The 20,437-nt window shown below is 40.7% G+C and overlaps 1 protein-coding gene across 3 annotated transcripts in view; it reads right to left on the minus strand.

Annotated features, from left to right (window-relative positions):
• MUSK (muscle associated receptor tyrosine kinase) overlaps positions 1-20,437 on the minus strand; it is a 234,275-nt gene that overhangs the window by 4,780 nt on the left and 209,058 nt on the right. The window contains exon 17 of one of the 3 annotated variants that reach the window (XM_040417265.1): positions 10,146-11,526. The exons of 1 other annotated variant lie outside the window; for it this stretch is intronic. In XM_040417265.1, the coding sequence (XP_040273199.1) occupies positions 10,847-11,526 (680 nt within the window). In that variant the 3' untranslated portion in view covers positions 10,146-10,846. Of the gene's footprint in view, positions 1-10,145; positions 11,527-20,437 lie in introns of those variants that run through there. One more of the 3 variants, XM_040417266.1, reaches the window with a different exon arrangement.

Raw genomic sequence — 20,437 nt, forward strand, 5'->3', positions numbered from 1 at the left:
TTGTAAGCGTAAGTTTGGAAAGAAGTTGAAAGAACCTATGTTATGTTAATTGTTCCAAACCACTTTCTTTCCTTCCTTACGTAAGATTTTTACAGATTTCCTGAATCAATTAAAGGGCTCTCCCATTCCCATCCATTCATCTCTGAGATCAGAACACTTGTCCTATTTGGTGGCCAGAGGTGGCTGGGGTTACAGTATTCGCTAAGCGGGCTGTGTGACACTGTTTCTGTGTAGAAGTGAATGGGAGCTACAGAAACAATGTAGCACAGTAAGCTACAGACGTTACAGGGGAGCTACGAAAACAGCAAATCAGAGCCCACTCGACTGTTTCTGTAATCCCAGTCACCTCTGTCAACCACACAAGATGGATAATGTGATCTCCACCATGAATAGCTATGATGGGGGTGGCCTTTTAAATAGGTTGTCTCATCTCAGACATTGGTGGCATATCGCTAGGATATGCCACTAATGTCAGATACCACTCCTCTGAGACCCACTCCATGAAGGAGCGTGCATATGGCTATTTTTGGAAGTCCAATAGCAGTGAATGGAGGGCACACCACTCATGGACAGCGACTTCTTCATTGATATGGGACTGCTGTAAACAGCTGAGCCAGTGCTTGGCTATTTTTGAGACTCCCATAGCAGTGAATAGAGGGTGGCGACTCAGATGCTAAGTGCTCTCATGGAGATAGAAGCGGGTCACAGAGGTGGGTATAAACATTTAGAGAGCACCTGTGAATAAAATGCTGTTTTTCCAGATGTTTGGATCAACCACAGAATCATGTGATAAATATATTCTGTACTGTAGTTGTGTTTAAAATAATATCAGTCAGACATCACTAACCTGATCGATCACTGTTTTTGGTAGAAATTATATTTCTACATGGCAAATAATAATAATAATAATAATAATAATAATAATAATACTAGCAGGTGTAGTAGAGTAATATAAATCCAACAGACCCAACAGTCATGACATGCATGCTGCTGATTCTGTGTAATAGAATCACTAATTGAAAGGGGCATGTTCAAAATAATAGCAGTGTGGAGTTTAATTAGTGAGGTCATTCATTCTTGGAAAAACAGGTGGGAATTATTGCCCTTATTTAAGAAAAGAAGGCAGCAAATGTTGTACATGCTGGTTACAGTGCATTTCTCTCTGAAATTCTGATGAAAATGGGTCGTTCCAGACATTGTTCAAAAGAACAGTGTACCTTGATTAAAAAGTTGATTGGAGAGGGGAAAACATATAAAGAAGTGCAGAAAATGATAGGCTGCTCAGCTAAAATGATCGCAAATGCTTTAAAATGGCAACCAAAACCTGAAAGATGTGAAAGAAAGCGAAAAACTACCATTCGAATGGATAGAAGAATAGCCAAAATGGCAAGGACTCAGCCACTGTGAGTACTGTTACAATTAGAAGACGCCTATGTGAAGCCAAGCTATCTGCAAGAAGCCCCTGCAAAATCCCACTGTTGAAAAAAAGACATCTGCTGAAGAGGTTACAATTTGCCAAAGAGTACATTGACTGGCCTAAAGAGAAATAGCGCAGCATTTTGTGGACTGATAAAAGTAAGATTGTTCTTTTTGGGTCTAGTGGCCGGAGACAATTTGTCAGACGATATCCAAACACTGAATTCAAGCCACAGTAGACTGTGAAGACAGTGAAGCATGGTGGCACAAGCATCATGATATGGGGATGTTTCTCATACTACAGTGTTGGGCCTATTTATCGCATACTAGGGATCATGGATCAGTTTGAATACATCAGAATACTTGAAGAGGTCATTGCTGCCTTATGCTGAAGAGGAAATGCCCTTGAAATGGGTGTTCCAACAAGACAACGACCCCAAACACACCAGTAAACATGTAACATCTTGGTTCCAGACCAACAAGATTGACGTTATGGAGTGGCCTGCTGTCACGGCCTATGGTGTGTGCTGTGACACTGTTGCTACACTTGCGGTTGCCCGCTGCAACGTGTTGCTGTGTGAGCATGCAGCGGCAGTGTCTCGGCCTTCTGGGTGATTGCCGTGACATTGTTGCCTCGCATGTTGTTGCCTGTGGCAACGTGTAGCTTTCTATGCTTGTGTGTGCACTTCCCCTTTAAGTGGCTTTCTTCCCTTGTCTGGTGTTGGAAGGGTTAACTCCCTTCCTAGTGTTTTTGTTAACACTGGGTTTATGTGTGTGTGGGTGTGGCTGCTTGGGCTATTTAGCCTCTGCTGGATGCCTGAAGCTGAGGGGTACTCCAGCCATGGTGTATGCTGGAGCTATCCTCCTGGTCTTCATATTCCATCTGTCCAGTGAGGGCCACCCTTGTGGTCATAGATGTTAGATGTTCTTATGGTGTCTCACATTTATTGCAGCTATGGATGTCCTGGGTCCCTGTGTGGTTTGTGTTGTGTGCTGTGTCCTTTTAATGTTGGTGTGGACAACAGCACTTGTGCACGGGTTCCAGTCAGTGTGTCTGTGGCAGGTAAGTGTGTTACGGGTCTCGCTTACCTGCCATCTCTATAGCTGTATGTGTTCCCCTCTCCTTGCAGCCTGGCCTCAGATAGAGACTCCTGTTCCTCCATGACTGGAATGAACAGGTTGTCTCTCCCCTGCTCCTAAGTGAGGGATTACCAGGGCGACTTAGGGTTTCTAGGAATCCTGAGTATGAGTCGTCCTACCATCGGGGTCCGCTCATACAGTGAGGAGTCAGGTAGAGGATTAGGGACGCAGTAGGAGGTGACCTGCTCCCTTATTACTCATTTTGGCCAGGCTGATCCCCTTTACCCTCTGACACCGCACGGTGGGGGGTTTCCCCCACTCCCCGTCGTGACACCAGCCCAATCCCCGGATCTTAATCCAATAGAAAGCTTGTGGGGTGACATAAAAAGTGCAGTTTTTGAGGCAAAACCAAGAAATAGAGAAGAACTGTGGAATGTAGTTCAATCATCCTGGGCTGGAATACCTGTTAACAGGTGCCAGAAGTTGGTTGACTCCATGCAACACAGATGTACAGCAGTTCTCAGAAACAGTGGTTATACAAGTAAATATTATTTAAGTGATTTAAAGGAAAGCAAAATCTTCAAACATTTTTCAGTTTATATAGGAGGGAAGAAATGCAAATGAGCTCTTAACAAGCTCTGCCTCTAATGCCACCAGATGTAAGGCAGCTATCCTATAAGTCAATATTCAGCTCTTAAAATGAGCCTTGAGACATGACTTGGATATTAAATAAGACAGCACCTCATCTGCAGACAGCTGTTTCAGGGTGATTGCCCCTCATCACTGCAGAGCAGAGAGTACTGGCTTAACTGGGTAGGAGGCCTGTGTCCGAGCAAGGGGGGAACTAACTCTCCTTAGGGAGAGAGCACCTTAATCAGTTTCAGGAGACTTATAGGCCATATATGCCCCTCTGAATATTGACTTATAGGATAGCTGCCTTACATCTGGTGGCATTAGAGGCAGAGCTTGTTAAGAGCTCATTTGCATTTCTTCCCTCCCAGAATTCCAGAGGAGAATGTATGGCCTATAAGTCTCCTCACACTGATTAAAGTGCTCTCTCCCTAAGGAGAGTTAGTTTCCCCCTTGCTCAGACACAGGCCTCCTACCCAGTTAAGCCAGTACTCTCTGCTCTGTACTGATGAGGGGCAATCACCCCGAAACAGCTGTCTGCAGATGAGGTGCTGGCTTATTTAATATCCAAGTCATGTCCTAAGGCTTATTTTAAGAGCTTAATATTGACTTATAGGATAGCTGCCTTACATCTGGTGGCATTAGAGGCAGAGCTTGTTAAGAGCTCATTTGCATTTCTTCCCTCCCAGAATTCCAGAGGACCATGTATGGCCTATAAGTCTCCTCACACTGATTAAGGTGGTTTTTTTGAACAGTCTAATATTCACTTTTTCTTCAATTTATTTTTGAGGAACAACACAAATTTGATAGATTTTTCTTCATGTTTTGATTTTGAATAGAATGTGTAGTGTTCCCAATGCATTTGTGTGTATGGAAATAAAAGCTATTAGAAGGATTTTGAGCTCTATTCACTTTTTTAAACACACTGCTATTATTTTGAACACACCTGTATTTGACTGTGATTTTCTTTCAGCCACTTAGACTGTTGTGGTGCTGGGAATCTTTAAAAAAAAATGGCTTGTTATGAAAATTCCTTTGGGTTTCCTCCCTGTCCAGCACTCTTAGAATATAGGGTTTAGCAGCTGATTGGTCATCTACTGGAGAGCAAATGAGTGAAGCGCCATGGACTTGGTATGACACTGTTTGTGTATACTTTTTTCTTGAAAATCTATATATTTTCCTACATTGTTTTTTGGTCTATCATTTTATTTTACCATTATTTTATTTAATAGGACATGCTCTTCTACATCTGATTGGTCAGAGACTTCACTGTAGAGCCTTGATTTAGACTTATTTACATATGAGCCAACCATTCAGACTTGTTCACTTCAAAGTGAAAGTTACTAAAAATAACCCAAATAAACATTTAAAGGTAAAATATATCTAACTGAATGGCTCCAAATAAAAATATAATCAATTTATGCCAATTATACTCCAGAAATTGGGGACATATACATTTTAAAATATGAACAAAAAAGAGCAGGAGGTTTATTGAGAAGGCACAAATGGTTGAATGTGATGGTTGATAAGACAAATGGTTAAACGTGGTACATTTGTGGAAAGTTTCTTATCTAAGGCATTAAAGGGAGACTGACTATCAGCAGGAAATTCACTGTTAAACCAGACACAATGACTTGCAGGTCTAGCACTGCTGAATGTAATGATACCTTTCACTTGGTGATGTGTTACTTCATTCTAGAGAACAATTACTTTTAATCCATGTGCAAATGAGTATCTAAGTGCACTGAGGATGGGCCCAAGCTACTGTGTGCACCCTTGCTCCTCTTCTTTCTCTGCTAGCCCTTTCACCATTGCCTTAATTGACAGGGCCAGGTTCCTGCATAGTCATGTTTCCTGGCCATCTCATTGAAGAAAGGAGGAGCTGGCAGAGGAAGGGAGGAGGGACAAGGATGCACAAAGTATCTTGGGTCCACCCTCTGTGCACTTAACTGCTGACAGATTCCCTTTAAGCTTTTTACACCACATTTATGGATAATTAAGTAACAAATTGGGTTATAATTTGAGAGATTTTACTCATCCCCCCTTTTCCAAAAATGGAAATAACAGTGGTTGGGGCTCATGAGGTGGGTGTAAGTTCCCATGGACCATCAGATTTATGCCTCATTCACACATCAGTGACAATCACAGACATCTACTGTACATGTTCTCCATGAACAGCTCATGTACCCAGTCCGTGGGTCCGTGGTTTTAGCACGGACGCATGCTCTATTTTGTCAGTGTTCATGGATCATCACGGCCATTATAGTCTATGGGTCTGTGAAAAACACAGATGCAACACAGATGCCATCCATGTTTCATCCTTGTTTCATGGACCATTAGGAGGAGATGCTATGAAAATAAATTTTTAGCTGTGCAGTGTCCGTGAAACACAGGTGACACACAGATAGCAAAAAATGGACACCCAGACCAAACATGGTTCCTTCACGGAGATCTTCACGAATAAATCACTGACCATCCTATCATGGATTTCATCACGGACATGAACGCGTGAAATAGGCATTAATATAAATTACGCCAGAAGCTAGCCTACATTATAGTTCAAATCTACGGCAGCTCATTGCTGACATAGATTTGTATTTCTGCAACATGGACTGCCATCTGATGCGCCAAATTTATTAATATGCCTGTGCATCTGAATAAATTTGGCATACGGGCTTCATACTGTACGAAGACTGGCACTTGTAATGTCAGTTGTAATATATTTACCCCACAATACATCTTTGTAGACTACTGTAAATAATGTATAGCTTATCTATAAGAGGGGTTGAATGAGATCATAAAAAAAAAAGTATGTTTTCTTCCATAAACAGCTCCATTCTCATCCATGGGTTGTTTCTGATATTGCAGCTCAGCCCTATTGAACTGAAAGAGCCTTTGTCAGCATGATCAAGCCTATTAAACCAGTCATTCTGCCTGGTAGGGTTGATCATGCTGATTAAAATGATAGCTTCGTTATGTCTGTAGGTAGAACCATTGCCAAAATATCTGAGTTTATAATAATATGCAAATGAGCTGGTTTGAGCACTAAGGGGCTGGAATGAGCCCTTTGAGCTCTGCTTTTGTAACACCTCTCTGAGCACTGTCCCCTCCCTCTTTATTGACAGGGCTAGACAATCAAGCAAGGGTAGGAGGATGTCCAGATCAGAGGGGTGTTACAAAAACAGTGCTCCAAGGCTCCGACTGGCGCCTTGGTGCTTGAACCAGCTAATTTGCATATTACTAAAACCTCTGATACCTCTACAACCTACATACATAAAAAAAACTATCCCTTTAATCAGCATGAACAATTCTTGGTTTAATTAGATTAATCTTACTGATTTAGAAGATTGTTCATGAATATAAAAGGAAATAAAGACAAGAATAATAAAAAAGGGATATTGTCACTAGATGCAACTAAGGCATTTGATTGTATAGAGTGGGAATATCTGTGGGAGGTTCTCAAATGCTTTGCGTATGGGGAGTCTTTTATAGGTTGGATATAATTGATTTATTCATATCCCAGAGTGAGGGTGGCTGTGAATGGGGTAATATCGCTGCCCTTTGCCGTTTTTAGGGGCACTAGGCAGGGATGTGGTATGTGAGAGGAGTTTTGAGGTACACGTGGTGGATAGAGAAAGTAGTTTTAACTTAAAGGGTTTCTGTCACCCCACTAAAGTGATTTTTTTTTTTTGGGCTAGTTAAATTAGTTATATAGCGATATATTAAAATATAATAGTGTTCCTTACTTTGATCCAGCAGTTTAGTCAAAAAACGAAGTTTTATCATATGCAAATTCGGTCTCTACCAGCAAGTAGGGCGTCTACTTGCTGGTAGCTGCTGCAGAAATCCGCCCCCTCCTCTTGTTGATTGACAGGGCCAGCCGGGATCTCCTCCTCCGGCCAGCCCTGTCGGCATTTCAAAAATCGCGCGCCCGTGTTGAATCTGCGCAGGCGCTCTGAGATGAGGAGGCTCGTCTCCTCAGAGCTCCCTCAGTGCGCCTGCGCCGATGACATCATCGAAATAGAAGACGTCATCGGCGCAGGCGCACTGAGGGAGTTCTGAGGAGACGAGCCTCCTCATCTCAGAGCGCCTGCGCAGATTCAACACGGGCGCGCGATTTTTGAAATGCCGACAGGGCTGGCCGGAGGAGGAGATCCCGGCTGGCCCTGTCAATCAACAAGAGGAGGGGGCGGATTTCTGCAGCAGCGACCAGCAAGTAGACGCCCTACTTGCTGGTAGAGACCGAATTTGCATATGATAAAACTTCGTTTTTTGACTAAACTGCTGGATCAAAGTAAGGAACACTATTATATTTTAATATATCGCTATATAACTAATTTAACTAGCCCAAAAAAAAATAATCACTTTAGTGGGGTGACAGAAACCCTTTAAGTTTTTGGAAGTAAATTTCACAAGCAATTTAATGGAATATGTTAGGTTGAATGTGCACCCTCTTGTAGATGAGTTAAAAAAAAAAAAATCATATTTGGAAAAGGTTACCATTATCTATGATGGGACGAATTAATTTGATAAAGACGGATTCTTTATGTATTACAATGTGCTCCAGTATGGTTGCCAAGGTTTTTACTGACATGAATAGGTTAATGAGGGAATTTTTTTGGAAGGAGGGGAATCCCAGGATAAGATTAGAGATTCTATAGTTACTGGTTAAAGAGGGGGGAATGGCACTTCTAAATTGGTATATATATTTTTTGGTTGCACAATTTGGGTTTAAGAGTGGGGATAATATATCACTTATTTTGAGTTGGCACTTAAAGAAATTGGGTTGGAATAATCAATTTAAGATGATGGAGTAATTAGAATTGGGAATATTGGGGAGTACAAATAATGATAATTATATTTTTAAATTAATGGATCACGTTTGGAGAGAAATTTAAAAAATCATGGATATTAAAGGATATACAGATTTTACTCCTATATGCAGTAATATTAATTTGCGAGAAATGCACAAAATTAAACACTATGTAAATTGGGAAAATAAGGGAATTTGTTTGTTGTCTCACTTGTTTGATGGGGACTTATTAAATGATTTTGAAACACTTAAAAAATAATTTGGGATTCCAAATAAATAATTTTTTAGATATTTGCAATTGAGAGAAGAAATAAATTCATCACCAATAGACTCACAGAGATATAAAAAAAGCCCCTATGGAGAATATTAGTCAATTCCTTAATAATAGTAAGGTAAAAGGATGTGTTTCAAGAAGATATAGGTTATTGCTGAAAATTAAACAACGTAAGATCATTATAGTGGCTAAAGATAAATAGAATAAATATATTGACAGGGTATTGTATGAACAGTAGGAGGATGTATTGAAGAATGGGTCTATGGTCTCAATGAGGGCCTCACATGGGGTTTCTCAATTCTTCTTTATTCATAGATTATATCGATCTCCTCTACTACTTAAAAAGATGGGTTTAAAACCTACAGATGAATGCCCTAGATGTGGTAGGGAACAAGCAGGCTAGGGCTGCAGTAAACGATTATTTTAGTAATCGAGTATTCTATCGATTATTTTTACGATTAATCGAGTATTCTAATAAGAAAAACTTTCTTAAAATAACGTATTGCTTTATAAAAACAATATTTTTATTTATTACAGTGGTATAGCAAATAATTGCACACACATAAGGCTTCTTTCACAGCTGCAATATACATTCTGTCAGAAGAACAGCCAGCCAGAATGTACTATATCGGGTATACAGTAGCTGGATACTGCCGGCTGCTGCAGCGATTGACTGTAATGGGGTCCTTGTTACAGCATTCGAGCTGGGTTTTGACCGGACAAAAAAAAAAAAGCTTTGGATGATACCTAGCATGTATGCCGGAACATGGCCAGATGGCCTTGGACCACATTATAGTCAATAAGAGCATATAGCTGGTTGTATCCGGCTATACCCAATATGATATTCTCCAGCAGGCTGTTCTTCTGCCAGAATGTGTATCTAAGGCTATGTTGTGAACTCCGGCAGTCTGTCATAGCTGGATGCCCATTGACTGTAATGGGGATCCGGACAAAAAATGCTGCACAGTGACATAACATTTTGTGGCCAGACTCCGGCCAGTTGCCAGATAATCAGAGTCCCAGTGTTCACACTGCAATGTGAACCTGGCCTAAGCTGTTAAAGAAACCTAAATAAGATGATCAAATTTCTATTTAATTTCCCTCACTCCCTCATTGCCATCAGATATCATCATCATCAGCCCCTCCATGTCATGTCCCTCACTCCCCAGTGCCATCAGATATCATCATCATCAGCGCCTCCATGTCATGTCCCTCACTCCCCCAGTGCCCTCAGATATCATCATCATCAGCCCCTCCATGTCATGTCCCTCACTCCCCCAGTGCCATCAGATATCATCATCATCAGCCCCTCCATGTCATGTCCCTCACTCCCCCAGTGCCATCATCAGATATCATCATCATCAGCCCCTCCATGTCATGACCCTCACTCCCCCAGTGCCATCATCAGATATCATCATCATCAGCCCCTCCATGTCATGACCCTCACTCCCCCAGTGCCATCAGATATCATCATCATCAGCCCCTCCATGTCATGTCCCTCACTCCCCAGTGCCATCATCAGATATCATCATCATCAGCCCCTCCATGTCATGTCCCTCACTCCCCTAGTGCCATCAGATATCATCATCAGCCCCTCCATGCCATTGCCAATGATTCATTTACCCAAATGCCATCAGATATCTTCAGCCCCTCCATGCCATTGCCAATGATCCATGTCCACCAGCGCCATCAGATATCAGACCCTCCATGCCACTGCCAATTTGCCATCCATGTCCCCAGCACCATCACTTCAAATCACAGGTGCCCCCTTCAAATCTGCAATTTGCATTATAAGGATGGATAGAATAATATATATTAACAGGGAAAAGAAGGATTTGTTCTTCAAATTTTGGAATCACTGGTTCAATAATAAATAATAATGCATAATAATTAGGGGATGGAAAGAAAAGGAAAGGAAAATTTAATTAATTTTTTCCCCCTCTCTCCCTCTCAGGGGTAGGATGGGTTGGGAGTGGTTCGTAGATATAAGATGGAAAATATTTCTTGTTTTGTGTGTAATTTTCTATGATGTATTTTGTTAAAAAAAGATAATAAAAAAATTTGATCTTACTGACAGATGCTCTTTAATATGTACCTTGCATTTACATGCATTTAGACACTGTCACCATTTGCAGAAGAAAAGCAACCATGTATTTAAAAAAAAATCATACAATGCTACTAGTTATATAAGTTCTGATTCACAAGACCCTTGATTTTGCAATACTAGGAATGAATGATGCATTTTAGAAGATGTATTTGCCCGCCAAGCAACTTATTTCTGTTCCTATAAAACTTCAGTAGTGAAATACAATTACAAATGTACACTAGATTTTGCTCTTATTATTTTGGACCTATTTGACATGTTTTCACTGAATTGTATTAATTCATTTAAATAAAAATGTTCCAACGTTCAAAGTGAAACGCTTCTTTGCTCTCATTTTTTCTCTCCACTAAGCAAAGCTTTAAGGACCATGTTCGCTTCAATGCTGGTGCTGTAGGTCCTTTTGCCTGTCCATGGGTGTGTTTTTCTCCATTCCATGCTTCCATGCAACACAAACCATGATCAGAAGAAAAGCTAGATCTGTTTTCAAGGGACTTATCAAGTTGCTATGTCACACTGAATAATATATCCCTCAAACTTGAGCAGAGACAGCTCGGTCATACATGCGTTCCAGAATGCGATGAATACATGCAAAACTTGGACGATCAGTAGGCATCTTGCTCCAGCACAGACGCATAAGGTTGTATAATTCTAGTGGACAGTTTTCAGGACATGACAAAATGTTACCATCTCTAACATAATAGATGACTTCTTCATGAGCCATGCCATAGTAAGGTTGCATGCCGTATGAGAAAATTTCCCACAAGACAACACCATAAGCCCAAACGTCAGACTCTGTTGTATAACGATTGTAAAATATTGACTCTGGAGGCATCCAACGGATTGGGATGGCATCATTTTCATTTGCTTTGTAGTAATCTGCAGAGTATATGTTTCTAGAAAGACCAAAATCAGCTATTTTAACCACCATGTTCTCACCCACCAAACAATTCCTGGTGGCTAAGTCTCGATGGACAAACTTCCGCTCTGAGAGATAGGCCATCCCCGCTGACACCTGGCGGGCAATGTGGAGCTGATCAGTGCAAGACAGTGGTGATGGATTCAGGTCTGAGAGTCTGACTTTGGTAGCAAGGCTACTGTGGCTTAAGCTGCTTAGAGCTCGTGGTGATCTATGTCGCAGATATTCATTTAAGTCTCCATGGGCCATATATTCAAAAAGGAGACACATTGGTTTTCCAACAGCACACACACCTGAAAGGAAGGAAAGTACAACTGTGTTAATGATACTTTCTACATTACACTTATTCCATATCTATGTATGTATTATTCCTGATTTTAAAGAAAAATAACTTATAGACATCTCCTCAAAAAATAATCACATTGTAAGATTATCTTGCTACTGGTAGATGAAAATAGATAAAAATGTCATATATACATTTAGTACAGGATTTTAAAGTAAAACAATTTTTAGTCATTTTTAGAAAATTTTTACTCATATTTTTGTACCGTCTTCCCAATCACCAGCACACTAATACCTGAAACTAGGCTGACAAGGAGTAGGAATATATTGCTGGTCAAAAGATCATCTTCCTCATCTGCCACATCACTCATGAACTACTAACACTATCCTCAGGTATTCTTAAGTATTGCTTCTCGTCTGATCTGAAACTTTTAGTATCCAAAATGAATTGCTCAAAATGGCATTCGCCATCTTACAGATCAGGAGTCAGAGATGATAAAGAAGGAGGACCACATGATCTCAGGTGGCACCCTGACTCAATGCCTTGCTTTAAGCCTCAGACAATCTTGAATGACTATAGGAATGCAGTGATGACTCAGTGTACGTGTCATAGGCACTAAGGGGGAGATTTATCAAGACCGCTGTTCCCATACATCAGTCTTAATCTCATTGCCTTGGAGTAAGATGCACCTAATTTATAGATTAGGTGCATCTTTGGCATTCAGTGCACCAGAAACTCAAGTCTATACCATCTAGGAACTGGCGAAGGCTTGAGCTATAACTTACACTAGTTTTGGACGTAAGTTATAGTAAATCTGGTGGCCACACTAAACCCCACCCCGTCTGTTTAGCCCTGCACCATAATTTGAGACTTTTTTTTTTTTTACAATAGTGTCATAAAGACATTGATAAATCTCCCCCAAAGTATCATTCCAACTAGGAAGTGCATGGGTTTTCTGGGCTTATACAGTATTGTACAATAGTAGACATGAACGCATTTATTTCAATTTCGATTCAGCTGCTTCGCCGAATTTAACAAAAAAATTTGCTTTGTGACTAATTACTTCATCACGAAGCACATTTTTTTGTAAGTAGCGCCCACCGTCATTGTACCCATCAGAGGCATCTGAGTGTAAAATGAACAATAATTCAAACTTGCAAAATCAAACATACCGCCTCCATTTGCTTGCGACCGACCGGTGGCCGCCATCTTGCTTGAAGATCTCGGCCAAAATCCCGTTCGACGCAAGATTATGTCATCACGCTGGCCGGCATGATGATGTAATCTCGCGCCGCACGAGATTTTGGCCGAGATCTTCAAGCAAGATGGAGGCTGGCGGCCCGTCGCGAGCAAATGGAGGCGGTAAGTTAGAATTCTTTAGTTTTTTATACTATTTCAGGTTAAACCGATTCGCTAACACGAAGCACGAAGAAATTCGCCTTCTAGGCAAATCGAATTTATCCCGCTGCAGAAAAAATGTAATGTCAATCAGACACTGCATAATGATAGGTATCTGCCTGCAGTGATTGTCAGTTCGCAGTGTTCGCCAGCGAACACATGTGGGCTGCCCAGTTTAGTAAGGTAGAGTCACCCCGTCCGGTGATGCACAGGTAAGCCCTTACCTGTGCCTGTGCCGGGAGCCGGTCAGAATTCAAATGCGGTCACTGGGAGCAAGCAGTTCCGAGAACAGCCGCCGGGGGCCTTTATCGGGCTGTTCTCGGAACTGCCTGCTCCCAGTGACCGCATTTGAATTCAGATTGGCTCCCGGCACAGCGCTGTGTATACAGATCAGGAAGCGATATGCGCTTCCTGTCCTAGCCCGGTGGTCATGTGACCGCCGGGGCGGGAGAGTGCAGGAGCTGTCGGGTCTTCCATAGACCTCGATCAGCCCTGCACTGAGGCTGTACAGCCTCTCTGGGGGCTGTATTTCCCCTGTAAATGGGGCTACCATGTCAGCCCCAGTTACAGGAGAAATCAATAGGTCTTGTATGACATTATGAGGGATGCAAAGTGTAAAATAAAAAAATTAAGTGTTTAAAAAAATAATTAATAAAAAGGTTTCACATGTAAAAAAGAAATTCCCCAATTAAGTAATACTCTTTTTTATTTAAAAATAGAAAAAATAAAATAAAATAGACATATTCGGTATTGCCACGTCCATAACGACCGGCTCTATAAATATATCACATGATCCACCCCGTCCGATAAACACCATAAAAAATAAAAACTGTACCAAAAAAAGCAATTTTTGTCACCTTACATCACAAAAAGTGCAACTCCAAGTGTTCAAAAAGGCGTATGTCCCACAAAATTATACCAATAAAACCGTTACCTCATCCTGCAAAAAATGAGCCCCTAAATAAGAAAATGGCATGAAAAATAAAAAAAACTATAGCTCTCAGAACATGTAGACATTAAAACATATTTATTTTTTTGTTTCAAAAATGCTATTATTGTGTTAAAGTGAAATAAATTTAAAAAAGTATACATATTAGGTTTCACTGTGTCCGTAACAACCATCTCTATAAAAATATTACATGACCTAACCCTCCAGGTGAACACCGCAATTTTTTTTTAAACTGTGCCAAAAAAAGCCATTTTTGGTCACCTTACATCACAAAAATTGCAAAACCAAGCGATCAAAAAGGCGTATGCCCCCAAATAGTACCAATGAAACCGTCAGCTCATCCTGCAAAAAATTAGACCCTAACTAAGACAATCGGTCAAAAAATAAAAAAGCTATGGCTAATTTTTTTTGTTTCAAAAATGCTAATATTGTGTAAAACTTAAATAAATAAGAAAAAGTACAAATGTTAGGTATTGCCATGTCTGTAACGATCTGTTCTATAAAAATGTTACATGACCTAACCCCTCAGGTGAACGCTGTAAAAAAAAAAAAAAAATCTGTGCTAAAACCAATTTTTGGTCACCTTGCCCCATAAAGTGTAATAATAAATTATCAAAAAATCATATGTACCCAAAAATGGTACCAAAAAAAATCAACTCGAGTCAAAAACGAGCCCCTGCACAAGATGATCAGCAGAAAATAAATAAATAAATATGGCGTTCATAAAATTGAGACACAAAAACATATTTTTTTTTTAAATGCTTTATTATATAAAACTGAAACAACAAACAAAGAAAGTAGACATATTTGATATCATTGCATCCGTAACAACCTGCTCTATAAAAATAGCTCATAATCTACTATGTCAGATGAATGTGGTAAAAAATTAAAAATAAAAACTGTGCCAAAACAGCCATTTTTTGGCTACCTTGCCTCACAAAAAATGTAATATAGAGCAATTAAAAATCTTATGTACCCTAAAATAGTACCAATAAAACTGCCACCTTATCCCTTAGTTTCCAAAATGGGGTCACTTTTTGGGAGTTTCTACTGTAAGGGTGCATCAAGGGGGCTTTAAATGGGACATGGCATCTAAAAACCAGTTCAGCAAAATCTGCCTTCCAAAACCCATGCGGCGCTCTTTATCTTCTGCGCCCTGCCGTGTGCCCTTACATCAGTTTACAACCACATATGGGGTGTTTCTGTAAACCGCAGAATCATGGTAATAAATATTGAGTTTTGTTTGCCTGTTAACCCTCAATGTGGTAAAGAAAAAAAATGGATTAAAATGGAAAATCTGCCAAAAAAGTGAAATTTAGAAATGTCATCTCCATTTTCCTTTAATTCTTGTGGAACACCTAAAGGGTTAAAAAAAGTTTGCAAAATCAGTTTTGAGTAACTTGAGGGGTGTAGTTTCTACAATGGGGTCATTTATGGGGGGTTTCTACTATGTAAGCCCCACAAAGTGACTTCAGACCTAAACTGGTCTTTAAAAAGTGGGTTTTTATTTTTATTTTTTTATTTTAAGAATTGCTTCTAAAATTCCAAGCCTTCTAACGTTCTAAAATAATAAAATGACATTTACAAAATGATGCCAACATAAAGTAGACATATGGGGAATTTTAAGTAATAAATATTTTATGAGGTATCACATTCTGTTTTAAAAGCAGAGAAATAGAAATTTTGAAAATTGCAATTTTTTCAAATTTTTGATAAATTTTGATTATTTTATAAATAAAGGTGAAATATATCGACTCAAATTTACCACTTTCATAAAGTACAATGTGTCACGAGAAAACAATTTTAGAATGGCTTGTATAAGTAAAAGCATTCCAAAGTTATTACCACATAAACTCACAATTGCAATTTGCAAATTTAGGCTCTGTCAGGAAGCGGGTAAATGGCCCGGATGTGAAGTGGTTAAGCAACAAAACAAAAGTCCCTGCCCGACTGGGCGCTAAGTAAACAGTAGTTTTCTCGCACCTATGCTCTTAGAATATCAAGATAAAAACTAAAGGATTAATCAACATTATACTGTGCTTGGGCAGCTTTACCTATTTCTTGATGCCTCCACTCCATATCTAGAACCTTCCACTAGCCACAAGATAATTTCCACCCTTTCTTAATGTCCCAAGGGTTTCTCTCTGGTTTCTGTCTATGTTACTCTCTTTCACAGTGTGAATTATATGGGAGGAATGTATTATTCCCTTTGCAGTGGAATTCTGATGGAAAAAAGTTGCACAAAAATGTGCAACTTTTTGTGATTTTATGCTGCATTCACATTTAAAAACGGAGTAAAAATAATTAGGTGTTACTTACACCAGATTTATGAACTGTCTAGTACACTAGACAAAAGTGTCCAGTGGACTGCAACATGTGACATTTAATAAATTTGTCTGTGAGACTTCTTTGAGTCCAAATTCTTTTAGAAAATAAAATGTAAACTGAAAACACATCCTTTACTTATATACAAGTGCACATGTTATTCTCTATTAGTATTGGTGAGACTAGTTTGGTCTAATCACCATTTTGTGAGATTGCCAAAGCTGGTGTAGAAATATATGACATGCCAATCCAGCTGCTGTTTATGGTTCTCGAGGGGAATGACGATGATAACAATATGATTACTAGGCCAGCTGACCGCAAACAATGGAATGTGCATGATCAAGTTTGCGGAGTAATGCAAATTGTTAACCTTTTGTGATTAATCATTATAATAAAGGTGACAGCTGAATATACTTGGGTTTATCAGGAGTTTTGAAATTTGTTCTTCATTCACCCCAATTTTTGAAATCAGGAAATCTTTATTGAGTTGATCTATGTTTGGTGACTCATGTTGGCTTTTTTCAACTTGTTGTCCATACAGTTTTGTTAAAAATAATAGCAGTGTGTTTAAAAAACTGAATAAAGCTCAAAATCCTTCTAATAGCTTCTATTTCCATAAAAACAAATGCATTGGGAACACTACACATTCTATTCTAAATAAAAAAATGCAGAAAAATATATAAAATTTGTGTTGTTCCTCTAAAAAAATTGAGGAAAAGTGAATATTAGACAGTTAAAAAAAAATAGCAGTGTTTGTATTCTTCTTTACAAACTCAAACATTCACTATATAAACTGAAAAATGTTTGAAGATTTTGCTTTCCTTTGAATCACTTAACTAATATTTAGTTGTATAACCAGTTTCTGAGAACTGCTGTACATCTGTGTTGCATGGAGTCAACCAACTTCTAGCACCTGTGAACAGGCATTCCAGCCCAGGATGATTGGACCATTCCACAGTTCTTCTCTATTTCTTGGTTTTGCCTCAGAAACTGCATTTTTTATGTCACCCCACAAGTTTTCTATTGTATTAGGATCCGGGGATTGGGCTGGCCACTCCATAATGTCAATCTTGTTGGTTCGGAACCAAGATGTTGCACGTTTACTGGTGTGTTTGAGGTCGTTGTTTTGTTGGAACACCCATTTCAAGGGCATTTCCTCTTCAGCATAAGATAGCATGACCTCTTAAAGTATTCTGATGTATTCAAACTGATCCATGATCCTTGGTATGCGATAAATAGACCCAACACCATAGTATAAGAAACATCCCCATATAATGATGCTAGCACCAGCAAGCTTCACAGTCAGTGTTTGGGGGTCGTCTGACAAACTGTCTCTGGCCACTAGACCCAAAAAGAACAATCTTACTTTCATCAGTCCACAAAATGTTGCGCCATTTCTCTTTAGGCCAGTCAATTATAACCTCTTCAGCAGGTCTTTTTTTCAACAGTGGGACTTTGCGGGGGCTTCTTGCAGATAGCTTGGCTTCACATAGGCTTCTTCTAATTGTAACAGTACTCACAGGTAACTTTAGACCTTCTTTGATCTTCCTGGAGCTGATTGTTAGCTGAGTCCTTGCCATTTTTGGCTATTCTTCTATGAATTCAAATTGTAGTTTTTCACTTTCTTCCATTTTAAAGCATTTTAGCTGAGCAGCCTATAATTTTCTGCACTTCTTTATATGTTTTCCCCTCTCCAATCAACTTTTTTAATCAAGGTACGCTGTTCTTCTGAACAATGTCTGGAACGACCCATTTTCCTCAGAATTTCAGAGAGAATTGCACTGTAACCAGCATGTACAACATTTGCTGCCTTCATTCCTTAAATAAGGGCAATAATTGCCACCTGTTTTTCAAAGAATGAATGACCTCACTCAATGAACTCCACACTGCTATTATTTTAAATATGCCCCTTTCAATAAGTGATTGAATTACAGAGAATCAGCAGCATGCATGTCATGACTGTTGGGTCTGTTGGATTTCTATTAGGCCTCATGCACACGACCGTTGTGTGCATCCGTGTCCGTTGTTCCGTTTTCCCGTGATTTTCTGCGGACCCATTGACTTTCAATGAGTCTGTTGAAAACTTGGAAAATGCACCGTTGTACATCCGCGTCCGTGATCCGTGTTTCCAGTCCGTCAAAAAAATAGGACCTGTCCTATTTTTTTGACGGACAACGGTTCGCGGACCCATTCAAGTCAATGGGTCCGTGAAAAAACACGGATGCACACAAGATTGTCAGCCGCGTCCGTCATCCGTGTCCGTAGGCTACTTTCACACAGACGGATCCGCTGATCCGTCTGCATAAAAGCTTTTTAGATCTGAGTTTTCACTTTGTGAAAACTCAGATCCGACAGTATATTCTAACACAGAGGCGTTCCCATAGTGATGGGGACGCTTCAAGTTAGAATATACTAAGAACTGTGTACATGACTGCCCCCTGCTGCCTGGCAGCACCCGATCTCTTACAGGGGGCTGTGATCCGCACAATTAACCCCTCAGGTGCCGCACCTGAGGGGTTAATTGTGCGTATCATAGCCCCCTGTAAGAGATCAGGTGCTGCCAGGCAGGAGGGGGCAGACCCCCTCTCTCCCCAGTTTTGAATTCATTGGTGGCCAGTGCGGCCCCCCCTCCCTCCCCTGTATTTAACTCATTGGTGGCAGCGGAGAGTTCCGATCGGAGTTCCAGTTTAATCGCTGGGGCTCCGATCGGTTACCATGGCAGCCAAGATGCTACTGCAGTCCTGGCTGCCATGGTTACTTAGCAATAGAAGCATTATACTTACCTGCAATGTCTGTGACCGGCCGGGCGCTCCTCCTACTGGTAAGTGACAGGTCTGTGCTATAAGCAATGCGCCACACAGACCTGTCACTTACCAGTAGGAGGAGCGCCCGGCCGGTCACAGACATCGCAGGTAAGTATAATGCTTCTATTGCTAAGTAACCATGGCAGCCGGGACTGCAGTAGCGTCTTGGCTGCCATGGTAACCGATCGGAGCCCCAGCGATTAAACTGGAACTCCGATCGGAACTCTCCGCTGCCACCAATGATGGGGGAAGGTGATTTTAATTAGGGGGGAGAGGGGAGGCCGCACTGGCCACCAATGATGGGGGGTGATTTTAATTAGGGGGGGAGAGGGGAGGCCGCACTGGCCACCAATGATGGGGGAAGGTGATTTTAATTGGGGGGGGGAGAGGGGAGGCCGCACTGGCCACCAATGAATATAATACTGGGGAGGGAGGGAGGGGGCCGCACTGGCCACCAATGAGTTAAATACAGGGGAGGGAGGGAGGGGGGGCCGCACTGGCCACCAATGAATTTAAAACTGGGGAGGGAGGGGGTCTGCACCTGTGGGGTTAATTGTGCGGATCACAGCCCCCTGTAAGAGATCGGGTGCTGCCAGGTAGCAAGGGGCAGTTATTACACAGTTCTCAGTATATTCTAACTTAAAGCGTCCCCATCACTATGGGAATGCCTCTGTGTTACAATATACTGTCGGATCTGAGTTTCACGATCTAACTCAAATCCGATGGTATATTCTAACATAGAGGCGTTCCCATGGTGATGGGGACGCTTCAAGTTAAAATATACCATCGGATTGGAGAAAACTCCGATCCGATGGTATAATAGGGACTCCTGACTTTACATTGAAAGTCAATGGGGGACGGATCCATTTACAATTGCACCATATAGTGTCAACGTCAAACGGATCCGTTCCCCATTGACTTGCATTGTAAGTCAGGACGGATCCGTTTTGCTCCGCACGGCCAGGCGGACACCAAAATGACTTTTTCCTTCATGTCCGTGGATCCTCCAAAAATCAAGGAAGACCCACGGAAGAAAAAACAGTCACTGATCACGGAACAACGGAAATCCTTTTTGCGGACTGCAAAAAAAAAACGGTTGTGTGCATGAGGCCTAACTCTACTACACCTGCTAGTAAATTATTTGCCATGTAGAAATATAATTTCTACCAAAAACAGTGATTGATTGGGTTAGTGATGTCTGGCTGCTATTATTTTGAACACAACTGTACATGTGCTGGTAACCTTCATCAGCTACAAAGTTATGGGTGGCAGGGTTTAAAAAGTTTTACCCTAAAGTCATCCTGAGATAACTTTAGTGAGAGAGCCCAAGGCAGTAGATTACTGTGTGTGGAGGAAAGAAAGATCTGGAACAGGTAGTCGGAAGTAAACTTTTTAAACTACAGAAAGAACCAACATATTACCTATAACTAAGTCCATGGTTTATT

The sequence above is a fragment of the Bufo bufo genome, chromosome 2, assembly GCF_905171765.1.
Source record: "Bufo bufo chromosome 2, aBufBuf1.1, whole genome shotgun sequence".
Taxonomy (NCBI): Eukaryota; Metazoa; Chordata; class Amphibia; order Anura; family Bufonidae; genus Bufo; species Bufo bufo.